At 40.5% G+C, this 19,020-nt stretch overlaps 2 protein-coding genes across 3 annotated transcripts in view; one reads left to right on the forward strand and one right to left on the reverse strand.

Annotated features, from left to right (window-relative positions):
• Positions 1-6,765, forward strand: part of syt6a (synaptotagmin VIa) — a 62,835-nt gene extending 56,070 nt beyond the window's left edge. The window contains exons 5-7 of the mRNA XM_063896988.1: positions 997-1,168; positions 2,222-2,372; positions 4,254-6,765. Coding sequence (XP_063753058.1) covers positions 997-1,168; positions 2,222-2,372; positions 4,254-4,325 — 395 coding nt within the window. The 3' untranslated portion in view covers positions 4,326-6,765. The remainder of the gene's footprint in view (positions 1-996; positions 1,169-2,221; positions 2,373-4,253) is intronic.
• Positions 6,766-6,889: 124 nt separating this feature from the next.
• Positions 6,890-15,293, reverse strand: olfml3a (olfactomedin-like 3a). Of its 2 annotated transcripts, none has more exons than XM_063888224.1 (3): positions 15,106-15,293; positions 11,702-12,002; positions 6,890-9,502 (listed from the first exon to the last, which is right to left on the reverse strand). In XM_063888224.1, exons 1-3 carry the CDS (start codon positions 15,214-15,216, stop codon positions 8,718-8,720), a joined length of 1,197 nt encoding a protein of 398 aa, XP_063744294.1. In that variant the 5' UTR covers positions 15,217-15,293; the 3' UTR covers positions 6,890-8,717. The 2 variants fall into 2 exon arrangements, with proteins under 2 accessions (XP_063744294.1, XP_063744304.1); XM_063888234.1 differs by lacking the exon at positions 15,106-15,293 and adding an exon at positions 12,150-12,273.
• Between the last annotated feature and the right edge of the window lie 3,727 nt (positions 15,294-19,020).

Raw genomic sequence — 19,020 nt, forward strand, 5'->3', positions numbered from 1 at the left:
GGTAGCTTTTAGAGAACAAACAGACACACTGGGCGAGGAACTATGCTTTTTATTAGATTTCCTTTTAAAAGAGGCCCAATTGTGCTTTTTGGGTTTTCTCTTTCCTGTAGTGAGTTATATAGTTGTGCATGTCAATGGTCTGCAAAGGCTCAAATTCCAAAGAGTTTCTCCTGCCTGAAACGCCTCCATTGGACTCCTGTTCCTTTAACAAAGTGACATCACTATGTAACACTCACGCTTCTATTGGCTAGCGCTCCAACACATTGTACGTGATAAGCTAAGGGGCGGACCTTCTCTAAGTGGTTGACCAATCACAACAGAGCCTGCCAGCTAACCAATCAGAGCAGGCTGGGCTCTGGTTTTAGACAGAGGGTGAAAAGAGATGCTGCAGCACAGGCAGTATGAGAGAAATAAAGAGCTTTCTGAACATTAAAGGATGGAGACATGTCCCAGTAGAGGCACAAATACAAATATGAACCATAAAACTGGCATAATAGGGCCCCTTTAATACAAAGACCCATGGTTATTATTACGGCCCACAAGATCAATTAAAAAGTCCTTTCAAACAAATGAACACAAAGCTTTGCCACAATGAATAGATACTCGGGAGATTTCTTCCATTTGTTCCCTATTCATTGTGAAGTGCTGGAAGTGTCTAAGGACAGTGAGTTGTATGCTGAGACAAATGTGTTATTCGTGACATTGGGCTGTATAAATAAAATGTCATTGATTGAAAAAACTTGAGGGGAGAAGAAAGGGTTCATATTTTTTATCGCCAACTAGAGACCCACCCTTTTAATTTGGCTTTTAATTGAATTGTATTTATTGTTGTTGTTTTCAGTCCTGCGTGTACTGACTGTTTATTTAATCACGTTATGTGTGGCTTTGTTTGAATTAACTGGGAGTGGGGTCAGTATTGTTTTCATATTTAGCAGTTCCTGTTTAGACAAAGTCACTTGTTATATGTTCTTCCTCTTCCTTTCTTACTGACTTTAGACCCCTACGTCAAAGTGTCACTCATATGTGACGGGAGGCGTTTGAAAAAGAAAAAGACGAGCATCAAGAAGAACACTCTGAATCCCACCTACAACGAGGCCATCATCTTTGACATCCCGCCGGACAGCATGGACCACGTCAGCCTTCACATCTCGGTCATGGACTACGACTTGTACGTACCAGAAACTACATCAACTTTTCTCAGGACAGTAAATAACAAGTCAAAGAATAAATCCCCCTCCAAATTGCTACCCTTACTTCACAGAGAAGTCTCCTCTGTGCTCACCTTACATCTGATTTTTAAGGGGATTTTTGGTGCATCAAAACTAGTTTAGAGCCAGGTCATGGTCCAACGTGCAACTCACACAAGTGTGACATTTTAAATCTACAGTGCACACTCACTGGGAATTGACTTTTCTGAAGGAGAGATTTTTTGTGTTATCATGCAAAAAGAAACACATTTTAAATTTGTATATATTTGGGGAATTTTCAACAATGGAGAAGGAATTTTATGGAACTTTTTGGGTATTTTATTTAAAGCTTTATTCATTTTTATTTCCATTATCTTTATTTTTATCATTGTTATTATTATTATGTTTGAAGGAGATTTATAATATTGTTTTTAAATGATCATTAATTCATTTTAATACATAAATTGGAGTCAGTTCAATTCCAGTTATTTAGAGGAATATTGCCAAACGCTACCTTTACGGTATGTGAAGCTATAACAGGAAATGTTTGGAGGGGTTGCAGTGCAGACAGCTGACAGAATGAGAACATGCATGTTAAAGGTCAGGAGGATGGGTTTCTTCCACTGTGTAGTATAAAAAGAAGCGGACAGTATTTAGAAACCTAGCCTCTTGTGTTTACACTCCTGTCTGATCTGTAGGATTAAAGCCGGTTGAGCTAATAATAGCAGAGATCTTCAAAGAGCAGACATTTTCTTCCTGAAATAATTCAATTCTAGTGGCAGGGAGACAATCTGCCACACTTTTCACTGGATCAATCACCAGGACGTCCATACGCAGACTTGAGTCTCTTAATTTCAAATGCGCTTCTTGCAATTATTTTAAAAAAACAATTTGATGTATGATATGTCTTGTCACATTAAGTCTGATGTGTTCATGCGGTCATAAGTGTGTGTGTGTGTGTGTGTGTGTGTGTGTGTGTGTGTGTGTGTGTGTGTGTGTGTGTGTGTGTGTGTGTGTGTGTGTGTGCCCCACAGGGTAGGTCATAATGAGATCATTGGTGTGATGAGGCTTGGATGCCATGCTGAGGGTCTTGGCAGGGACCACTGGAACGAGATGCTGGCGTATCCACGAAAGCCCATTGCACACTGGCACCCCCTGCTGGAGTCCAAGAAGTCTGAGAAAGAGGTCGGTCTGGGGTCTGTTTCTTAAAGGAGTCATCTGTATGTCGTCATCATGTGAAACTTATTTTACATCATATGTCCTTTACTGTTTCTCACTGCATTAAGTTTAGCTTATTTTTAACCCTCCTTGTTTCATAAAACCCTTTCTAGAGACAGGTAGCGCCAACTACCATCCACTGATAGCTGTTTCCCAGTTTTCTATAACCAAATTTGTTAAACTAGGAAGTCACATTGAGACAAAAACCGACTTCAAAAAGTGACATTTAGCCATGATAGATCTTCAAATGTCAGGGCAAAAAAATACAGACATCAGATCACAACAGCAACCGCAGGTACAGCCTGTAGATATCCTGTATCTGTCCTTCAAACCCATTCATAAATTAATATAAAAACCCTTTAATTCCCATTAATATCCATTTTTAACAAGGCAAAAATATTATTTCACTAACTATTAATGCAGCTTTGTTCACGTGATCTAATTTACTTCCGAAATTGTTTGTGATTTATTGTTATTTTATGTTCGTTTTTATTGGTAGATGGTTTCATATATTGTTTGAGAGCCCCTAACATAAGACAATTGTAGCCTGCGTCACTTTAAATATAGACTTATTAAGGACACGAAACCGGTGGATGTTTCTTAAAACTTTGAGGGGCTTTTGAGAGCCAAGATGGAGAAACAAGAAGCAACAGGTACACTGCACCTGTTTAAGAGGACAGGTGCATACAGGTGGTAAACCAGCAGCTCATGGGGGCAATTTGCGTCAAAACGAGGACTTTCTCAGACTCGTAACTCAGTCAAACCTAAACATAAAGACATGAATCACATCTTTTTAAATTGATTATGACTTACTCTTTCTGAAGATGTCAATATATCCAACTTCCATGGCGAATAAACGTCCATAAATCCGCGTTGAAATCACACGAAAAAAGACGATCTCCATGACTGCCGAACTTCACCAACAATCGTCGCGTTTTAAGGTTTTCTTCCGTATTAAAGTAGTCCAGTGACAGTTGTCTTTATATCAATGATCAAATAGCAAAAAGTGAATCATCATAGCTTATTCGGCATACTTTGGATGGTGCCAATTCACAACATTGTAAAGAAATGTTGATGTCAGATGTAAACGTGGCTCGATCATAGCATAGCTCACTGATTCCAAGGCAACTTTCCTGTTTACATCCCCCAAAGCATTATGGGAATTCAATTAAGATTACAAAAGAGTACTTTCCACAAAATACAAGTTGAGAGAAATGACAAAATATTGATTATTGAGCATTTATATTTTTAAACTGAGGCCCAGAAAATCCCATTAAAACTGTTTTTATATTTTAATTTGTTGTTTTTAAAATTGGTATTTTTGTATATATGTATTTTTTGAAACAGGTTATTTTTAGTATTTTCTCTTGCTATTTATTTCATTTCTGTACTTTTTTATTATGTATTTTCTGAAGCTTTCTATAGGCAATAAGGGAAGAGCTTGCTTGCTTTTTGCACCAGGGTATAAATAGCCACATTGGCTATTTATACCCTGGTGCAAAAAGCATCTGCCTGTATTTGTTGTTATTGCTTTTGTCTAAAATTCATATAAAGAGATGTTGACATTATTGTTTCTGTGGTGAGATTGTATTACACATTGAGTTCATTGGTTATTTGCTTTCAGTCTCTTTTTTTGTATTATTATTTTCAGTCTTTCTACCTCCCCTACTAAATTACTAAATCAAATTAAAACCAAAGTTGTTTTTATATTCTTCTGGAACAATGCCACCTTTATGGAGATAGTATCCTGTGCTGAAAGTAACCTGAGAGTGACAGTGCTGTGTAAAGAAATAAAAACAAGCAGCATGTGTGGTATGAATCACTTCCTTGTGTCTGTGTGTCCTGCAGTGGAAGGCGAGGACAGCCAGCTTTGACAGCCAAGGCTCCTGCCCCTCACCCCGGCCCCCAGCTAGTCCCTGAGCAGAGCCACCTGTGACCCAGCAGCCCAGAAGGGGGTATCCTCCCTCCTGCTGATCCACTTCCTGTCTGTCTGATTGAGGAGAAACACAACCCCACTGTCTCTCCCTCTCTCTCTCTCTCTCTCTCTCCCTGTCTCACTGTCCCTCCCTCCCTCCCTCAAAGTATAGAGCACTCCAGAGAACTGATATCGAGTCAGATAGTTGTGTGAAGCGCAGTCTTTTAGGGTTTGAAATGTGGGTGTTGTGATGGGTTCCCCCCTCAATGGCTGGACATCCGGTCTGCGGACATTTAATATCTGAGCTGAGGTGAACGAATCTCAGCGTCCTCACATGGAGACTCTCCAGGCGCTGAAGGTTCAGTTATGTGGTGCAGACTCTTGGATAGAAAAAGTCAGACATGAGATATTTGCTCCAAGAGAGCAGTTTCAGGACACGTCTGCGGTAGAAAAAGAGACTTTAAACCGGATCTGAAGCAATTTCCGAACCATTCTACTCTCTCTCATTGAATTCACACTTCTGCACAGCATAAAGATGAAACTGAACTGTAGCATTTTTGGCACCATTAGATGTAAAAACCGCTCCATTCATCGTTATGGTTTGTGAATAGCAAAACTGACAGTAATCTCAAAGCCCCTGCTGAGTTCTTCCAGTTTCGATAATGACATAAGCAATTTCCTGAACCGCAGTTCGTTAAGGAGGGATGGGATCAGGCTGCAACTAGAATATTCTCTATTTGGCAATTTGCTAATTTAGTGTGTTTTCATAAGCAGTGAAGACGAGAAGTTGTATGAAACAAAACAAGAAATATTGGATATTCTTTTCCTCACACGACAGCAAATTGGCTGCAGTGTTATGTACCTGATTTCTATTCTGACTTTCAATCTTTCCGAAAACAAAACGCAGGTTTAAATGAACTGACAAAGGCACAAATAGCCTAATCAACACACTAAATACCCACAAATCAAAATAAACAGGATTTTTTCAGCTGACACAAGCCTCTCTTTGAGTTCTGACAAAGCAATTTCCTGATCTGCAGTTCGTTAAGGAAAGATGGGATCAGGCTGAAACTAAAATATTCTCAATTTGCAAATTTAGTGTGTTTTCATATAACTGAAAGTTGTATCTAAAAAAAAAAAGAATAATTACTGGATAATTTTTCCCTCAGTCAAATTGGCTGAACTGTTATTTCAATTCCGCATCTACTTTGTCAATCCTTTTTCAATTAACGAAACAAAAAGCAGGTTTAAATGACCTCTCAAAGGCACAAACAGCTTCATTAGCACACTTGAAACCCAAAAATAAAATAAAAGTGTTTCCTGAAACACAGATTTAGGACGAAGGAGGTTTCTGTAAACAGGTAGTGAGCACACTTCACACTCCCTTAACCCCTTCTCTGTTTGATGTTTGCTTTTGAGCGATGTCACCTCTTTCTTCTTCCAAATGAAATCTCAAACGCTCATGTTTTCCTTCAGACACTCACTGTTCAAAAGCACTTCTTCGTCTCCTCCTGTTCCTTTTTTCTGAACAGGTTTTGGTGATTGTGTATATTTGTCATGTACAGCCGTCCGCCGTTTCCTGTATGTATGTTTTGTTATTCTAAGCAGCGAGATATAAATATAGGTAAAGCATATTTAAAAAATAACATTTGAATATATGTAGCTTTGTTGGTTGTGATGATTGAGAAAAACCTAAAAAAAAAAAGGTGAACATATTCGTCTTTTGAACTTAGAAACATGCAACTTTCTTGATGTATTTCCTGCCATAAATCATACTGTTGTTCAAGGAGAACATGTGTTTGAATTCGACATCCAGATGCTTGGTCTGCCACATGTGGTGAATAGATTATTTTTGAAGATATTTGATTGGATTTAGGGAAAGATTACTGCAGCAACGCTGTCATATCAGAGGGTATTGCACCAGTATAAATCCCTACATGTTATTTTATTCTCTGCTATGGTGGCTGACAGGGGCCAAAGCCTTACACCACATTTCTAATAGGAGAAGCGCGCTGCATTTTCAAAAAGGAAAAAACACAAATGTGACAAAAACACATGCAAATAAAGAAACATATTCACGAATTGACCACACATGCACAACATTAAGAAAGCATTTACCAACTGAACGAAACATGTGCATACACCAAAAGCTGCAAATAACAAAACACTGCAAGAATCTGAATACAAAACAGAAAGGGGGACACTTAAAAGTGACGCACACAGCTGGGACCGAAGCGCTTGTTGACCTTCGGGGATTATAAAGTTAGCTGACTGTCACTGTTGTTGGAAAACGTACCTAAAATGTACAATTTATCAGCTAATTTTCAACAATGAGCCCTTCCAATAGCATTCCAGATCTGCTCTAAGCTAACTAGCTAATGTAGTCATTTCAAATATACTGACAAAACACTTACAATTATGAAACAGATTAACTCTGCGAGATTGACAATTTTATAATCCCTGAACGTCAACAACAAGCGCTGTGATCCCAGCTGTGTGCATCACTTTTTAGTGTCCCCCTTTCTGTTTTGTATTCAGATTCTTGACGCTTTTTTGTATTGAAGTGCGTTTTGGACCATTGCAACATGTTCGCCCTTGTGAGCCACCGTACTTTACATTAACTGTAGTTTTAGTCAGATTAAAGTTTACTTCATTAAAACCTGGATGAATGTGTTGTTACTGAAATATATCCATTGGTTTTAATTCAAAATATAACATCATGGATAGATTCATACCCTTGAAATGGGAATATAACACAATATTTGGGTTCATTTCAGTCCTTCAGTTTAACTCCTAGTACTTGTTCTGTATTGCTGTTCATGGTAAGCACAGATAGCATCAGTACAATCAGGCTGAGAAAGGTTAAGCTACGGAGTCGGTGCGATAGCTGCCAGGAAGCATTCACAGATTACATTTTGTACAGATGATGTCTTTCTGATATGGCGACTATATACTGAATAGCATCCATATTATCTCATAAGCAGCAGACAGGGCCTTAAATCTGAAACGTAACAGGGTTCCTGGCTGTGGCTCCGACCGGCCTGGTGTCTCGTTTAGCAAACAGACGACGAGTGAGACTATTGCTCAAACTCCTGTACAATGAACACGCTATATATCACAGAGTTTGCAAAAGTCGAGTGGGGGAAGGGGGGGGGGGGGCAGACATCCCGACATGAGCAGATGCATTCAGCAGACAGATCTGGTTTAGCCATTTCCTTTATGGGTACCCGGAGAGAGCTCAGTGTGTGTGTGTGTGTGTGTGTGTGTGTTTGTGAGACTGAGACGACGCGGGGGCAGCCGATGGGCGGACAGGTCAGCGTCTACAGGGCAGTGGCATTTCTGTAATTGGCACTTGTTACGGCGAGAATGAGTCGGTTCATTATTGTCCGTGCTTGACGTGATCCATCATAGCATCGACACCCCTCCACTAATGTGACAGTTTGCTCTCAGTTGTTTCAAAGGTGAAAAAATCCTCCTCTAATGGCATTATTCATAGATTTCTAATATCTTATTTGAGTGTTGAAACAAGTGGTTGAATAATCCTCTTTCTTTCCGTTAAAGAACTTTACGATGGTCATATATTTCTCTGAAAATGTGGTGTGTTTTTCATAGTAGAAACCTGTTAAATCAATTGCCAAGACCCTCGACCTTTGCCTCACATTGTAATGTTTCTTGATATGATCTTGTATCCCTTCCAACTGTTATGATAGAACTGAATTTCCAATTTTTTATTGAACATTTTGTATTTGTAATAATAGAAATGTTTGAGAAAATGTTCTTCGGAGAGTTGTGAGTCGAGACGAATGTTTAAAACGAGCTTCTTGATTACAATCGAGACTCTTAATATGAGGGTGTAATAAAGTAACGATGGAATAGCAGACAGTCTTTCAGCCACAGTCATTATTTTTGTTTCAATAAGTCTGAAAATCAACAGAGTGTTTTGTTATTTTTCTTCCATGGGGTGTGATGTGTTATCAGTTCTGTGATATTATTTTCTTTTCTTTGATTAAAATACTTATGCAAAAAAAACGGGCTGCGTGCTGTGAATTTTGTGGAAATAAGACACGGCATAAATCGACAACACAGCCAGAGGCTTAACAAGCAGGAATGGAAATGAATGAGATTTGGTCAAATTAATTGTAGGGGATGACACAAAACATCACACAGCAGGAAGACTTGCCAGCCTCTAATAAACTGAATGGCATTTCCATGTTTGCTTGAGGGGAGAAGAAAGACTCAAATGAATAAATAATAGTTCAAAGGTTAGCTGGAAAACGTGTGATGTTATGGTTGTTATAAATCCACCGTGAATGAAGAGTCTGCAGGCTACGGAAAGACTTCTTGCATAGCGTGTTTCAATTTATCCTTTGAAAACATGACACCCCTCCCCCCCACTGTCACACCAGGAGCTTCCTCTTCATGGTCAGTCTGTAAATGATTTGGTAGCCGTCGTCCCAGCCGTAGAGCTGCTTCTCCTCGGGGTTGTATTTCAGACTGGCGTGGGCTCCGTACCTCCTGGGGAAGTATATGAGGGGTGCCTCCTCGCTGATCACCATCTCGTTGACGTCAAACAGGCACTGGATTCTTGACCGGCTGGCCAGACGGGTGTTGTAAACGACATAGACGGTGCCACAGATGACGAAAGCCGCCTCCGCATTCTCCCGTGGGCACCGGGTGTCCCAGATTTGTTCTATATCGAGCGTGGCGGGGTCCATCTTTGCGAGGTTGATGTTAGGTTCACTGTCACTCATGGCGTACAAAAGCCAGAGGCCTTCGTCGTCGGCTGCGAGGTCCGCTACGACTTCTGGGTTGAGGCTGTAGACACTTGCTTGGCTCTCGACGGGGAATATGGCGATATCCGTCAACGAGCGACTCATCAGGTCATATTTGACCACCTGAACGTCCATATCCTCCTCCTGCTGAATGTAGTACAGATATCCGTCATACACAGCGCTGCCAGGACTGGTCCAATCAGAGGGAAGTCGTATCACTCGGCTGCCGGTGTCGTCCGGGGAGCGGGAAAAGTCTCGTACAGAGTCGAACTGGTGGACGGTGTCTCCCGACGTCCCGTTGAAGACGTAGACTTTGGACGACCTTTGGTCTCTGGTCCACATGCCCTTGGGACTGCCCACTCTCTTTAGGATCTTCACTGATCTGATCCCAGAGATGATCTCCACACAGTCTGCAGTGGGGGAGAACACAGAGAGTGGGATCATGTTTCTGTACTGCTGTTCGCCTGCCAAGCTTCCCTTGTTCAACAACATCCCTAATGATACTTTACATAAAATGGTCATTATTTAGAAAACCCAAGGGTCCGAAAAAGGACAAAAAAGCCCATTTGTCCAGTAGTCCATTATCTGGAAAACAAATGGCCATTAATGTAAAAAAAAAAACAGTCTTTCTGCAACAAACAGAAGCTTATGTCTCATTATTTTTGCAGAATGACAATGTAGGCAATACCCACGCTACATTTGGATTCCTACCTTCACCATAACCAATCTTACTCCTTATCCCTAGAGCTAACTAATAAAGCAAAGTAGGGCATGCACGCCACAGAAGGAAATGTAGCCGTCAATCTGCCTAAAAATGAGCCATATTTCCTCCCCTTTGTTGCTTCGAGTATTGGATTTGTTTTTGAAATAACAGCCTTTAGGATAAATGGGTCGAACGGGAAAACTTTTCACTATTAAATACATGACTCTCCCTGATTAATAACAATCCCATGCGGTATGGTTTGAGAAATGAGGTTTTATCTGTCCTTTCGGGCAGGGGCGGGCCAAATGTACTGCAATACCCGTGAGCCTTCCCCGTCAAGGCAGATTTATAATGTTGTTTTGTTGCTATTGCAAATAAATTCACAGGAACCAAGGGGCTAAATTCATCTAAAATCCACCAAAAACTAGAATTGCGACAGATCAAAACCAATATGGCGACAACAACCTCGATGGTGATGGTGGTCCACAAACCAATCAGGGATGTCACAGCCACAGTCATTAATATTTTGTATTATAGAAACATGTAAGGCTTTTAAGAGGAAATTACTTTGGACGACTGCACCAGATGTTGCTCCTCAGATTACACGTCTATCTAAAAATTACACACAAAGCCCTAATTAAAAATGTTTCACAGGTGTGACATTAACATGATTAGAATCATTTCATTCAGATTTTTTTTGATTTCCCAGCTGGCACAATTAGCAGTGTTCAGCCAAGTGCCGTTTTTTTCCCGCTGAAATGTGTATTTGTGCAACATAGCATTTAGAAAAACATCAAACAGCCTGCAGCAGTCAATATCTGGCTGTCCAAATAAAGACAAATCCAAAGCAGTCAAGGGGACACGTAATGAGAGGAAACATGAGTGAAGCACACATGAAGATGCTCTCTGTGTCCCGGAGCTAAATTAGCATTATGCTCGCAAATCTAAAATGGGTTCCTACAATGCGGTAAAGTTCATTTTGGGTCACTTGACAAACATTTACAATGGCTCACTGTGTGCAGAGCGAACATGAGCTTGGAGAGTAACCTGGAGGCAGCTTCCTGTCTGCAGAGGTTTTTTGCACAGAGGAACTCATACAGCAGCCTTTCCTCTGCATCATCCACTTTGTATTTAAACATCTGGACGACAGAAACCTCCCTTAATAAGTAGGGCCTGATCTGCATTATAATTCAGAGCGGAGCGTTCATGCATTGATGTGTTATTGATTGTCTTAGTAGGGCAGTGTGACTAATAAAGAAATCAATATTTGTTTTCCTTTGAGTGTGTTTATGGCACCAAAGAACTGTAATGAACCTTCCTCTGTATTTAGCTTTTATCCATTAAAAGAAATATATATATTTTTGCTTAATTTGCCCATTCGGAATAATCTTCAGATATAAAGTCTGATGTGTTTCATGGAATTAAAAGTGTGGTTTCACAATGTTAACTAGTCCCTGTGTTATGCTGAGTAAATGAGTCATTGCAGCAGTTATATCTCAGCACTGTTCATGGCAGCTCGCCTCGGGATCAGGAGATTATGAAGACGAATGCTGTGCCGAAACAGCGCAAGGCAGGGGAGTAGCTCTGCAGAAATAAATGAGTTGCATCAAGCCACATGTCTGCTGGAAAACATGACTCCAAGCACTCCGTTAAGTGACTTGTAACAGCACCGTGTTTGTTTCTCGTTTTCCAGAGGCTTTTCCAACACAGTTTCTCTGCACAAGGGGTGGTTTTGATCATGGTGTGATGTGAAATGCTAAAATTAAGCATAGATAAAACAACCTGTGTATATCCTTAAGGCTGTAACTGTGCCGGGACTCCGTCATGAATGAAAAGGAAACATCAAACCCAGCCGCCCCGCAGAGAACGCTTGTCTGAAGTGTGCATGTGCTTCCCTTCAGCTCACCAGAGACCATAGACTGCAGCTCCTCCCAGTCTTCCTCCCCTCTGCTCTCATGCAGCCCCCAGGCTTCCTGCTCCACCACCTTGTCTGCCCTATTCGCACAGGCCCGAGGGGAAGTCTGGGTTTCTACGTAGTCCATCTCTCGTTCCACCCGGTCTACTCGAACTCCAGCTCCTTTCAGATCCTCGAAAATGGCGCCGTGATCGTTCCTCAGCCCATCCATGGCTTCCGCGGTTAGCTTTTTTAAATTAAGCAACTCTGTGTGGTAACGGCGGGATTGGTCGTGCCATAACTGCATACGATCCTATTAGGCAGAAGAAACACACATTAAAATAAACTAGAGGACGAACCAGAAACAAAACTAAAGGCTAACGGGCATGCTAGCGACTCTGTGTGGTTGTTCGGTGGTGCTTTGACCCAAATGCTAATGTCCACATGCTAACATACTCACAATAACAATGCAGGCCTTTCTCAATATGCGTTCTTGTCTGTGCTCGTGTTCTTGTGAAACGTCATCTCTTGCTGCCCAAGTACTGTCCCAAACCCAAGTTCGCTTTCACCAAGAACGGATAAAGTCCCGGATGTATTCCCGGAAATGTTCTCGACACGCCCATTTTACCAAGGATGCATCAGATGCTAACTTGTGTTAACTCGGCAGCGAATATATCCCAGCATTCATTTCGGCATTCAAGCGAGGAGCGGAAAGTTACTTGGCGCCATTGAACAACGGTACGTTTTTACTATTTTCGTATGCTATTTCATCACTACAAATTCACTTTGAGGCGAGAAATCAAGGGTTTAGATTTAAAATATTAGCAGTTTTACGAAAATCGATGGCGAATTCAAAATCTGCTCAAACGATTTCGGAGTTGAGAAGCTCCACAATTGTGTATTGCGCAATACCAGCAAGTACGCATCGTCTCAAACCGCCAACAGCGCTCTGTGTGCTCGTCAACTTGCAAGTTCATTCTCCAAGAACAACTCGCAAGAACATTCTCCCCAAGTACACAAGTCCGTTCTTTGCATTCTTGGTATTGAGAAACGCTAGGCAGGTTTGCCAAGGCAGCGGGAACAATATTTTTGTCATAAACCAAAAGGACGGCCCACAATTTGAACATCATGATTGATAGCTAAAGCCAAAACGCCATTCACAATAGCTGAAGACCTTTTACTTCCAGTCGCTGTTGTATTGGCCGAGACTATGCTGGACAAAAATGTGGCAGGTAAGTTAAAAGCTGTGCCTTTGTCCAATGACACGGTTTGTCGCAGAATAGATCCGATGGGAACAGACATTGCTGATCAGGTTGTGGGGAAAACTCGGCGAATCCTTTTCCCTCCAGCTTGATGAGTCGACAGATGTCAGTGGAAACGCACAGCTTGTTGCTTTTGTGAGATCACTGGAGAACTCCAGAACAATTCTGTTGCAAGTTTTTCCAAAAATGTTTTAGGAAAAAGTGATAATTTTTCGAAAAAATAATCGGATTTTTTAAAAATTCGAAATTTTGAAGAAAGAAAAAGCCTGAAATTTGAATAAAAGTCCGAATTTTTTGGAAAAAGATCATTTTGAAGAATAGTCGGACAATTTAAAAAGTTGACATTTGGCAGAAAGTAAAAGTTGGAAAAGAAAAAACAAATTGCAAGTTTTTAAAAGAAGATGATTAGGGACACATGAATGACTAGAATAAGAAAACAGTAGGACATTTTTAAAAGTCGAAATTTGAACAAAAGTCAGATCTTTTAGGAAAAAATTGATAGTCGGAAATCCCAAGTGACATTTTGTTATAAAGGGGGTACATTATTGAAAAACGTTTGAGAGCCACTGCTCTAACATATCCAGTATGGTAGTATGAGTATTGGAACACACAGATAGTCTTTCTGCAGACCAGAACGTATCTGTGGAATTAAAATGTTCCCATTTCAATATAAGCAATATCACATCACCAACAAGGACACAGTTTCTCGGTGCAGTGATTGACACGGTCAGAGTGACGGGCATCTCATTCGGAGCGAGATACAATAACTGACGGCTTCTCCACTGCGTCCTCCGCCACAGTTTCATTTTCTGCCTTTACTCACGCCTGTGGTCAAATGGAAATGGGAATTCAATAAAAAATGTCTTGATGAATTGCTGTGTTCATATCCATGCAGACTTTGAACCAGCATATTGGAATTGAGACTGGAGGAAAGCCACAGGAGGGCAAAGACAGCAGTAGTTAGCTGTAAATAGACTTCATTTCACGCTGATTATAGATTCAGGTTTGTCGTTTTCTTTGGAGCCACACACACAGGAGGAAAATACGACTCAGACTCTAAAAATATACTCCAAAAGAATACATTAAAACAATTATTTAAATGAAGAGCAAACTCAAGTTAGTCACAGAGGCAAGCAGAAATGTTATACTCTTGCATTTCATTTCGCAAGCCAACAAGAGTCTTCCCCTTTGCAAACACTACTGTCTCACAACCTGCCTTTGGAACACAAAACTAGTAATTTGATTCCTTCCCAGTGGCGCTTCGTTGTAACACAGCTTCATTCTACCTTTGCAGAACACTCCTTTCCTTTAGGATAGTGGGATGCTGCACACCATGCCAGCAAAACCTGTGAACTCGTTACTAATGTGTAATTGTGTTAAAATGGTGAAGATATTGTCATATTGTCTGATATTGCGTCAGTGGCTCCTGCAGAGCAATTTCACTCAAAAGTAAAACCTTCCCCGACTGTCCTTCATAAGTGGAATACAGTCGCTCTATTGACTCATTTTTCGGTCTTGGTGGTCTTGGTTTTTTGTTCTTCTTTTGTGGTTGCTGGCTTGATGTACTTCGTGTTAAGTTTACATCCTTTTGAAGTCCATATGCTAAACAAATGAAAAAGACAAAATGACCACACATGATGATGCTTTCAGTGTGTCTTGTTTTGGGTTTTTTGGCATCTCTTTTAGCCTCTTTGAATCATTCTGTGTAATTTTACACAACTTTTCAGCTGATTATACTGTATCTGCTTTCAATTGTCCATATGTGCTGTAATTGTGTCAATTAACTGTGCATATATTGCATTAATTTGGTTTTAAGACATTCAATTTTCATTCAAGTGGGAATCAGGAAGCTCAAAAATATCCACTTGTATTTTTATTTGTGTTAATATCTCAGCACATAGTTCAAATTGTCATCCTTTATGTCTCTGTGACTTCACTTGGTCGATTGTTCTCATTTTAAAACTTATATACCTGACATGTTCTCTTCTTCGTCTTCTTCTTTCTGACCTGGGGGAATACCTGGGAGAGATCTATGTATGTCCAAACCTACTTGGCAGTCAAACCTGATTCTGATTCATGGCAATTCATGCACTCAACTAATGGGAAACAACAGAGCATTGCTCACTTGTCACTTAAATTGGAATTGCTTCTTACCTCAATAGCCAATAACCTGTTATCCAGATAATCCATCAGCCCCTGGTAGTAGTACTGGGCTCCAGTTAAAGTCCAGGCAGTGGTAACAAAGAGGACAAACACCGGCTTCATTGTGAGCCGATCAATGGGGACGGATGAATTTCCTTTGTCCTTCTAGATTTGAGATGCTTCTTCAAGTTTTCCCCCCTCCCAGAGTGAGAGACTTACACAACCTACGACCTCTTTGTATACAGAGCAACTACTGTACATGTGCAAAGAGGTGAGGAGGATACAGGGAAAGTGAGAGGCCTCTCTGAGAGTTTCCAATTCTTTGACCGCTCTCACTTTGCTGGAATGTTTTCACAAACTCTCAGGGAGGAGCCTTGAGCCTCTTACTGCTCTCTGTCCAGGAAAAGTGAATGTGCTCCCCTCAGCTCTGTGCATGTCAGTGTTTGTTGCACATGTTGTACACACTGTCTGAGCCATGTGAGAAGGGATTATAGTGCAGACAGAACACAATTAAAAAGCTCTGTTGAGTTTATATTACATAAACTTAATAAAGGCAGGGTAGGGTGATATTGGTCATCTGGGAAATGGGTAGAACAGAGCAACAGTGCAGATACTAGGAGGAAATTAATACCCTGTCTTTTATATAAACTGTATAAAGATGAAGCAATGAAGTCACCCACTGGTTTGTGGACTAAACGTTTTGAAGCCTCTACTTTGGAATTTCGGCCATTGCCATCTTCATTTTTTTTAACCAGAAGGCACATGAATTGATATAGCAAATGATTAACAAAAAAATCTACAAATAACTGATGAGCGGAAAGCACTTTGAAAAAGACTTTTAAAGTTGAAAAATAAGGAAATCTGGATTTTTGGGAAAAAAATGTGATTTTGAAGAGATTTTCGAAAATGTGAAGAAAAAAAATCTGAAATTTGAAAACATGATAATATTGAAGAACTTCTCGGAAACTTTGAGAGAAATTAGGAAAAAAATGGCAAGTTTCTAAAGATCATTAGGGCCCCATGAAGGAGGAGTTAGAATAATGAGAAAATAGTGGGACATTTTTAAAAATCGAAATTAAAAAAAGAAATCTGAAATAAAAAATAAAAGTCAGATGTTTTTGGAAAAAAGCGAACATTTTGAAGAAATAGTCAAAAATTCCCCAAAAAGTCGAGATAAAATTTTTAAAAATCGGAAGTTTGAAAAGAAATCCGAAGGAAAAAGATTGGGAGACAAAAGTACATTTACAAACTCACAAAGCTACTCACTCTTTAGCGTCTATTTTACCCTAAATGGTACGGTGATTTTCAAAGTGAACATCAATCTGTGTTGAATAAGATTTTAAACTAAGGTATCAAGACCAACAAACTCATCAGGGGAATGTTCTCTGAAGTAAGGTATCAAGTGGGAAAGAGGATCATTTCCTCATAGACTTCTACACAATCAGCGGTCTCAGTGCACCCAGTGTCGCCGCCTGCTGGCCATTTGTAAGAATGCACGTTTAAGCCACTTCTTGAATGGCTTACATTTTCAGACCTGGAGGGAAAAGGACATTTAACGCAGAGAAGGAACAGATCAGGGATTTAACGACGGTTTGATAGGGTATACACCTTACTTGTATTAGGTAGTAATGAATCCATCGCAGGTTTGGAGAGTGATGACCTGCAAGTCCAGATCCAGGGAACAGTTTGCAGATATTGCAGCAACTTTGACGAACCGGCTGTGATTGGATGAAAAGAGGGAAAGCTATTTACTGCAGGGCTAACGAGGGGAATTGGAAACAGGTGAGCGGGAAGTAAAGAAGGACACCTGGTGGACAGGTAGAGAATGAACATGTGTGGGGAGATAGGAATATAGCTGTTTGGAGGGACAGAAAGACATTTATATGGCATAAAACATTAGAAGTAGGTTAAAGCTGCAGAGAAAGCTGTACTTTTAGAGGTTTACATCCCTTTTTGTTCCTGACATATCATTCTATAATAAGCAACTTTGACATGTTTTAAAGAGACAACCTAAGGAGTAAAATTTCACAAACCCAAGGGCATATAGTGCCAGTGTGTTTGTATACAGTAGGTGTGTACAATGTGCTTTTACCCCATCTCCCTTTCTCTTTTCCGATGGCACTGTGTAATTGGCTGCAGGGAACCTCACTAATCGAAAGTCTCTCATTTTCTACCAGAGCGTCCTGCCTTTTGTTTGGAAGTAAACAGTAAAAAAAAAGCAGAGTGAGACAACTTGTTTTTTTGCTAAAAAATGTCAATACAACACTGACAGAAAAAGAACAGATCATCTTGATAACAGAACCACATAAGGGAGTAAACAAAGGTCCAAAAGAGTATTGTAAAAAAATGGTTTTTCAGGCGATAACATCAAGACGTAGAAGAGAACTTTACCAAACTGCAGTTAGAACATTCGCAGGGTCCTAATTGCTCCATTAAATAAGAGTTGGACGTCTGTGGCTTCGCTCGTTCCCACGGTTGATCTGCGTCATTGGCTCGAACATATAGCCCCTCTCTCACAGTGACGGCTAGAATTAGTCAGTAACGCTTCGTTACAGCTTGGAAGGAGATTGGTTTCTCTGATGTGAGCAAACATGGTGTACTGTAGATTATCCTCGCTGCAGGGGCGGCAGTGCGTGAGCGTTTGATTACACAGGCAATCACGCTGACTGACAGCGCCTGACCTTTCACACCGAGGCACGTTTAGAAACGTCTGAGTAACTCCACATACTGCAGCACAACGGGCCCCTGGACACACAAGTAAAAACTTTCTAAACTTTCCTTCATAGGAACAATAAACTCACACAGAGAGACGATTTAACGCCTCTTTTAGGTCTTGGTGGTGATTTTTTAAACTTGTTTTCTTTCTATTTTAGGTCTTTTTCTAATCTTTCTTTGTGTTCATTTTACATCTCTTTGAGGTAACTGTGCTAAAGAAACGAAAAGAGACAAAATGACCACAAATGGTGTCTTTTTGGACATTAGCATCTTGGCTTGTCTTTATGCCCCTTTTTTGCACCTATTCGCAGTTATTTAGCATCTTTGTTGGACTTTTAACATCTCTGTTTAGTTTAGCTTGTTTTTCTTTCTAGTTTTAAGAAGAAGAAGAAGACATACTTTATTAATCCCTTACAGGGAAATTGCTTTTCTCTACTCTGTTGTGCTGACACACATTAAACACACAGAGGATATACATGCACAAACACAGAGGAAATACATGCACAAACAACCACATGCAGAGGAGAGGTGGCAGAGCAGAAGCAGCCAGGTACCCGGCGCCAAGGGAGCAGATGGAGGTTAGGTGCCTTGCTCAAGGGCACCTCGGCAGTGGCCTAGGAGGAGAACTGGTACCTCTCCAGCTACCAGCTCACTCCATATTTTTTTTGGTCCAATCAGGACGTAGCCGGCGACCCTTCGGTCCCAAGACCAAGTCCCTACTGACTGAGCCACTGCCGCCCCAAGTTTTGCACCTATTCGTGGTTGTTTTTGCCTTGGTGGTGATTTGTGTACTTCTTTTGTGCCTCTTTTAGGTCTTTTGTGGTCACTGGCAGTAATCTTTCTTTGTGTTAGGTTTAGATCTCTTTGAAGTGATTATGATAAACAAACTAAAAGAGACAAAATGACCACAAATGTTGTCTTTTTGGGACATTTAGCATCTCTTTAGTCGTGTGGCTTGTCTTTATGCCCCTTTTTTGCACCTATTCTCAATTATTTAGCATCTTTGTTGGACTTTTAACATCTCCGTTTGGTTTAGCTTGTTTTTCTTTCTAGTTTTGCACATCTTCGTGGTGGTTTTGTCTTTTTGTACTTATTTTGTGCCTCTTTTGTGTCTTTTGGGGTCACTGGCAGTAATCTTTCTTTGGTGTTAAGTTCACATCTCTTAGAAGTCATTATGCTAAACAAATGAAAGAGACAAAATGACCACAAATT

Source organism: Eleginops maclovinus, chromosome 1, assembly GCF_036324505.1.
Source record: "Eleginops maclovinus isolate JMC-PN-2008 ecotype Puerto Natales chromosome 1, JC_Emac_rtc_rv5, whole genome shotgun sequence".
NCBI lineage: Eukaryota > Metazoa > Chordata > Actinopteri > Perciformes > Eleginopidae > Eleginops > Eleginops maclovinus.

What these genes read in the sequence shown, in the direction of transcription:
- olfml3a (XM_063888224.1), bottom strand. Translation starts at nt 15,216, where the DNA reads ATGAAGCCGGTGTTTGTCCTCTTTGTTACCACTGCCTGGACTTTAACT. An exon ending in ACAGGTTATTGGCTATTGAG is followed by an intron (nt 12,003 to 15,105) that starts GTAAGAAGCAAT and finishes TCTGCCTAATAG; the next exon opens with GATCGTATGCAGTTATGGCA. An exon ending in GCTGCAGTCTATGGTCTCTG is followed by an intron (nt 9,503 to 11,701) that starts GTGAGCTGAAGG and finishes CCCCCACTGCAG; the next exon opens with ACTGTGTGGAGATCATCTCT.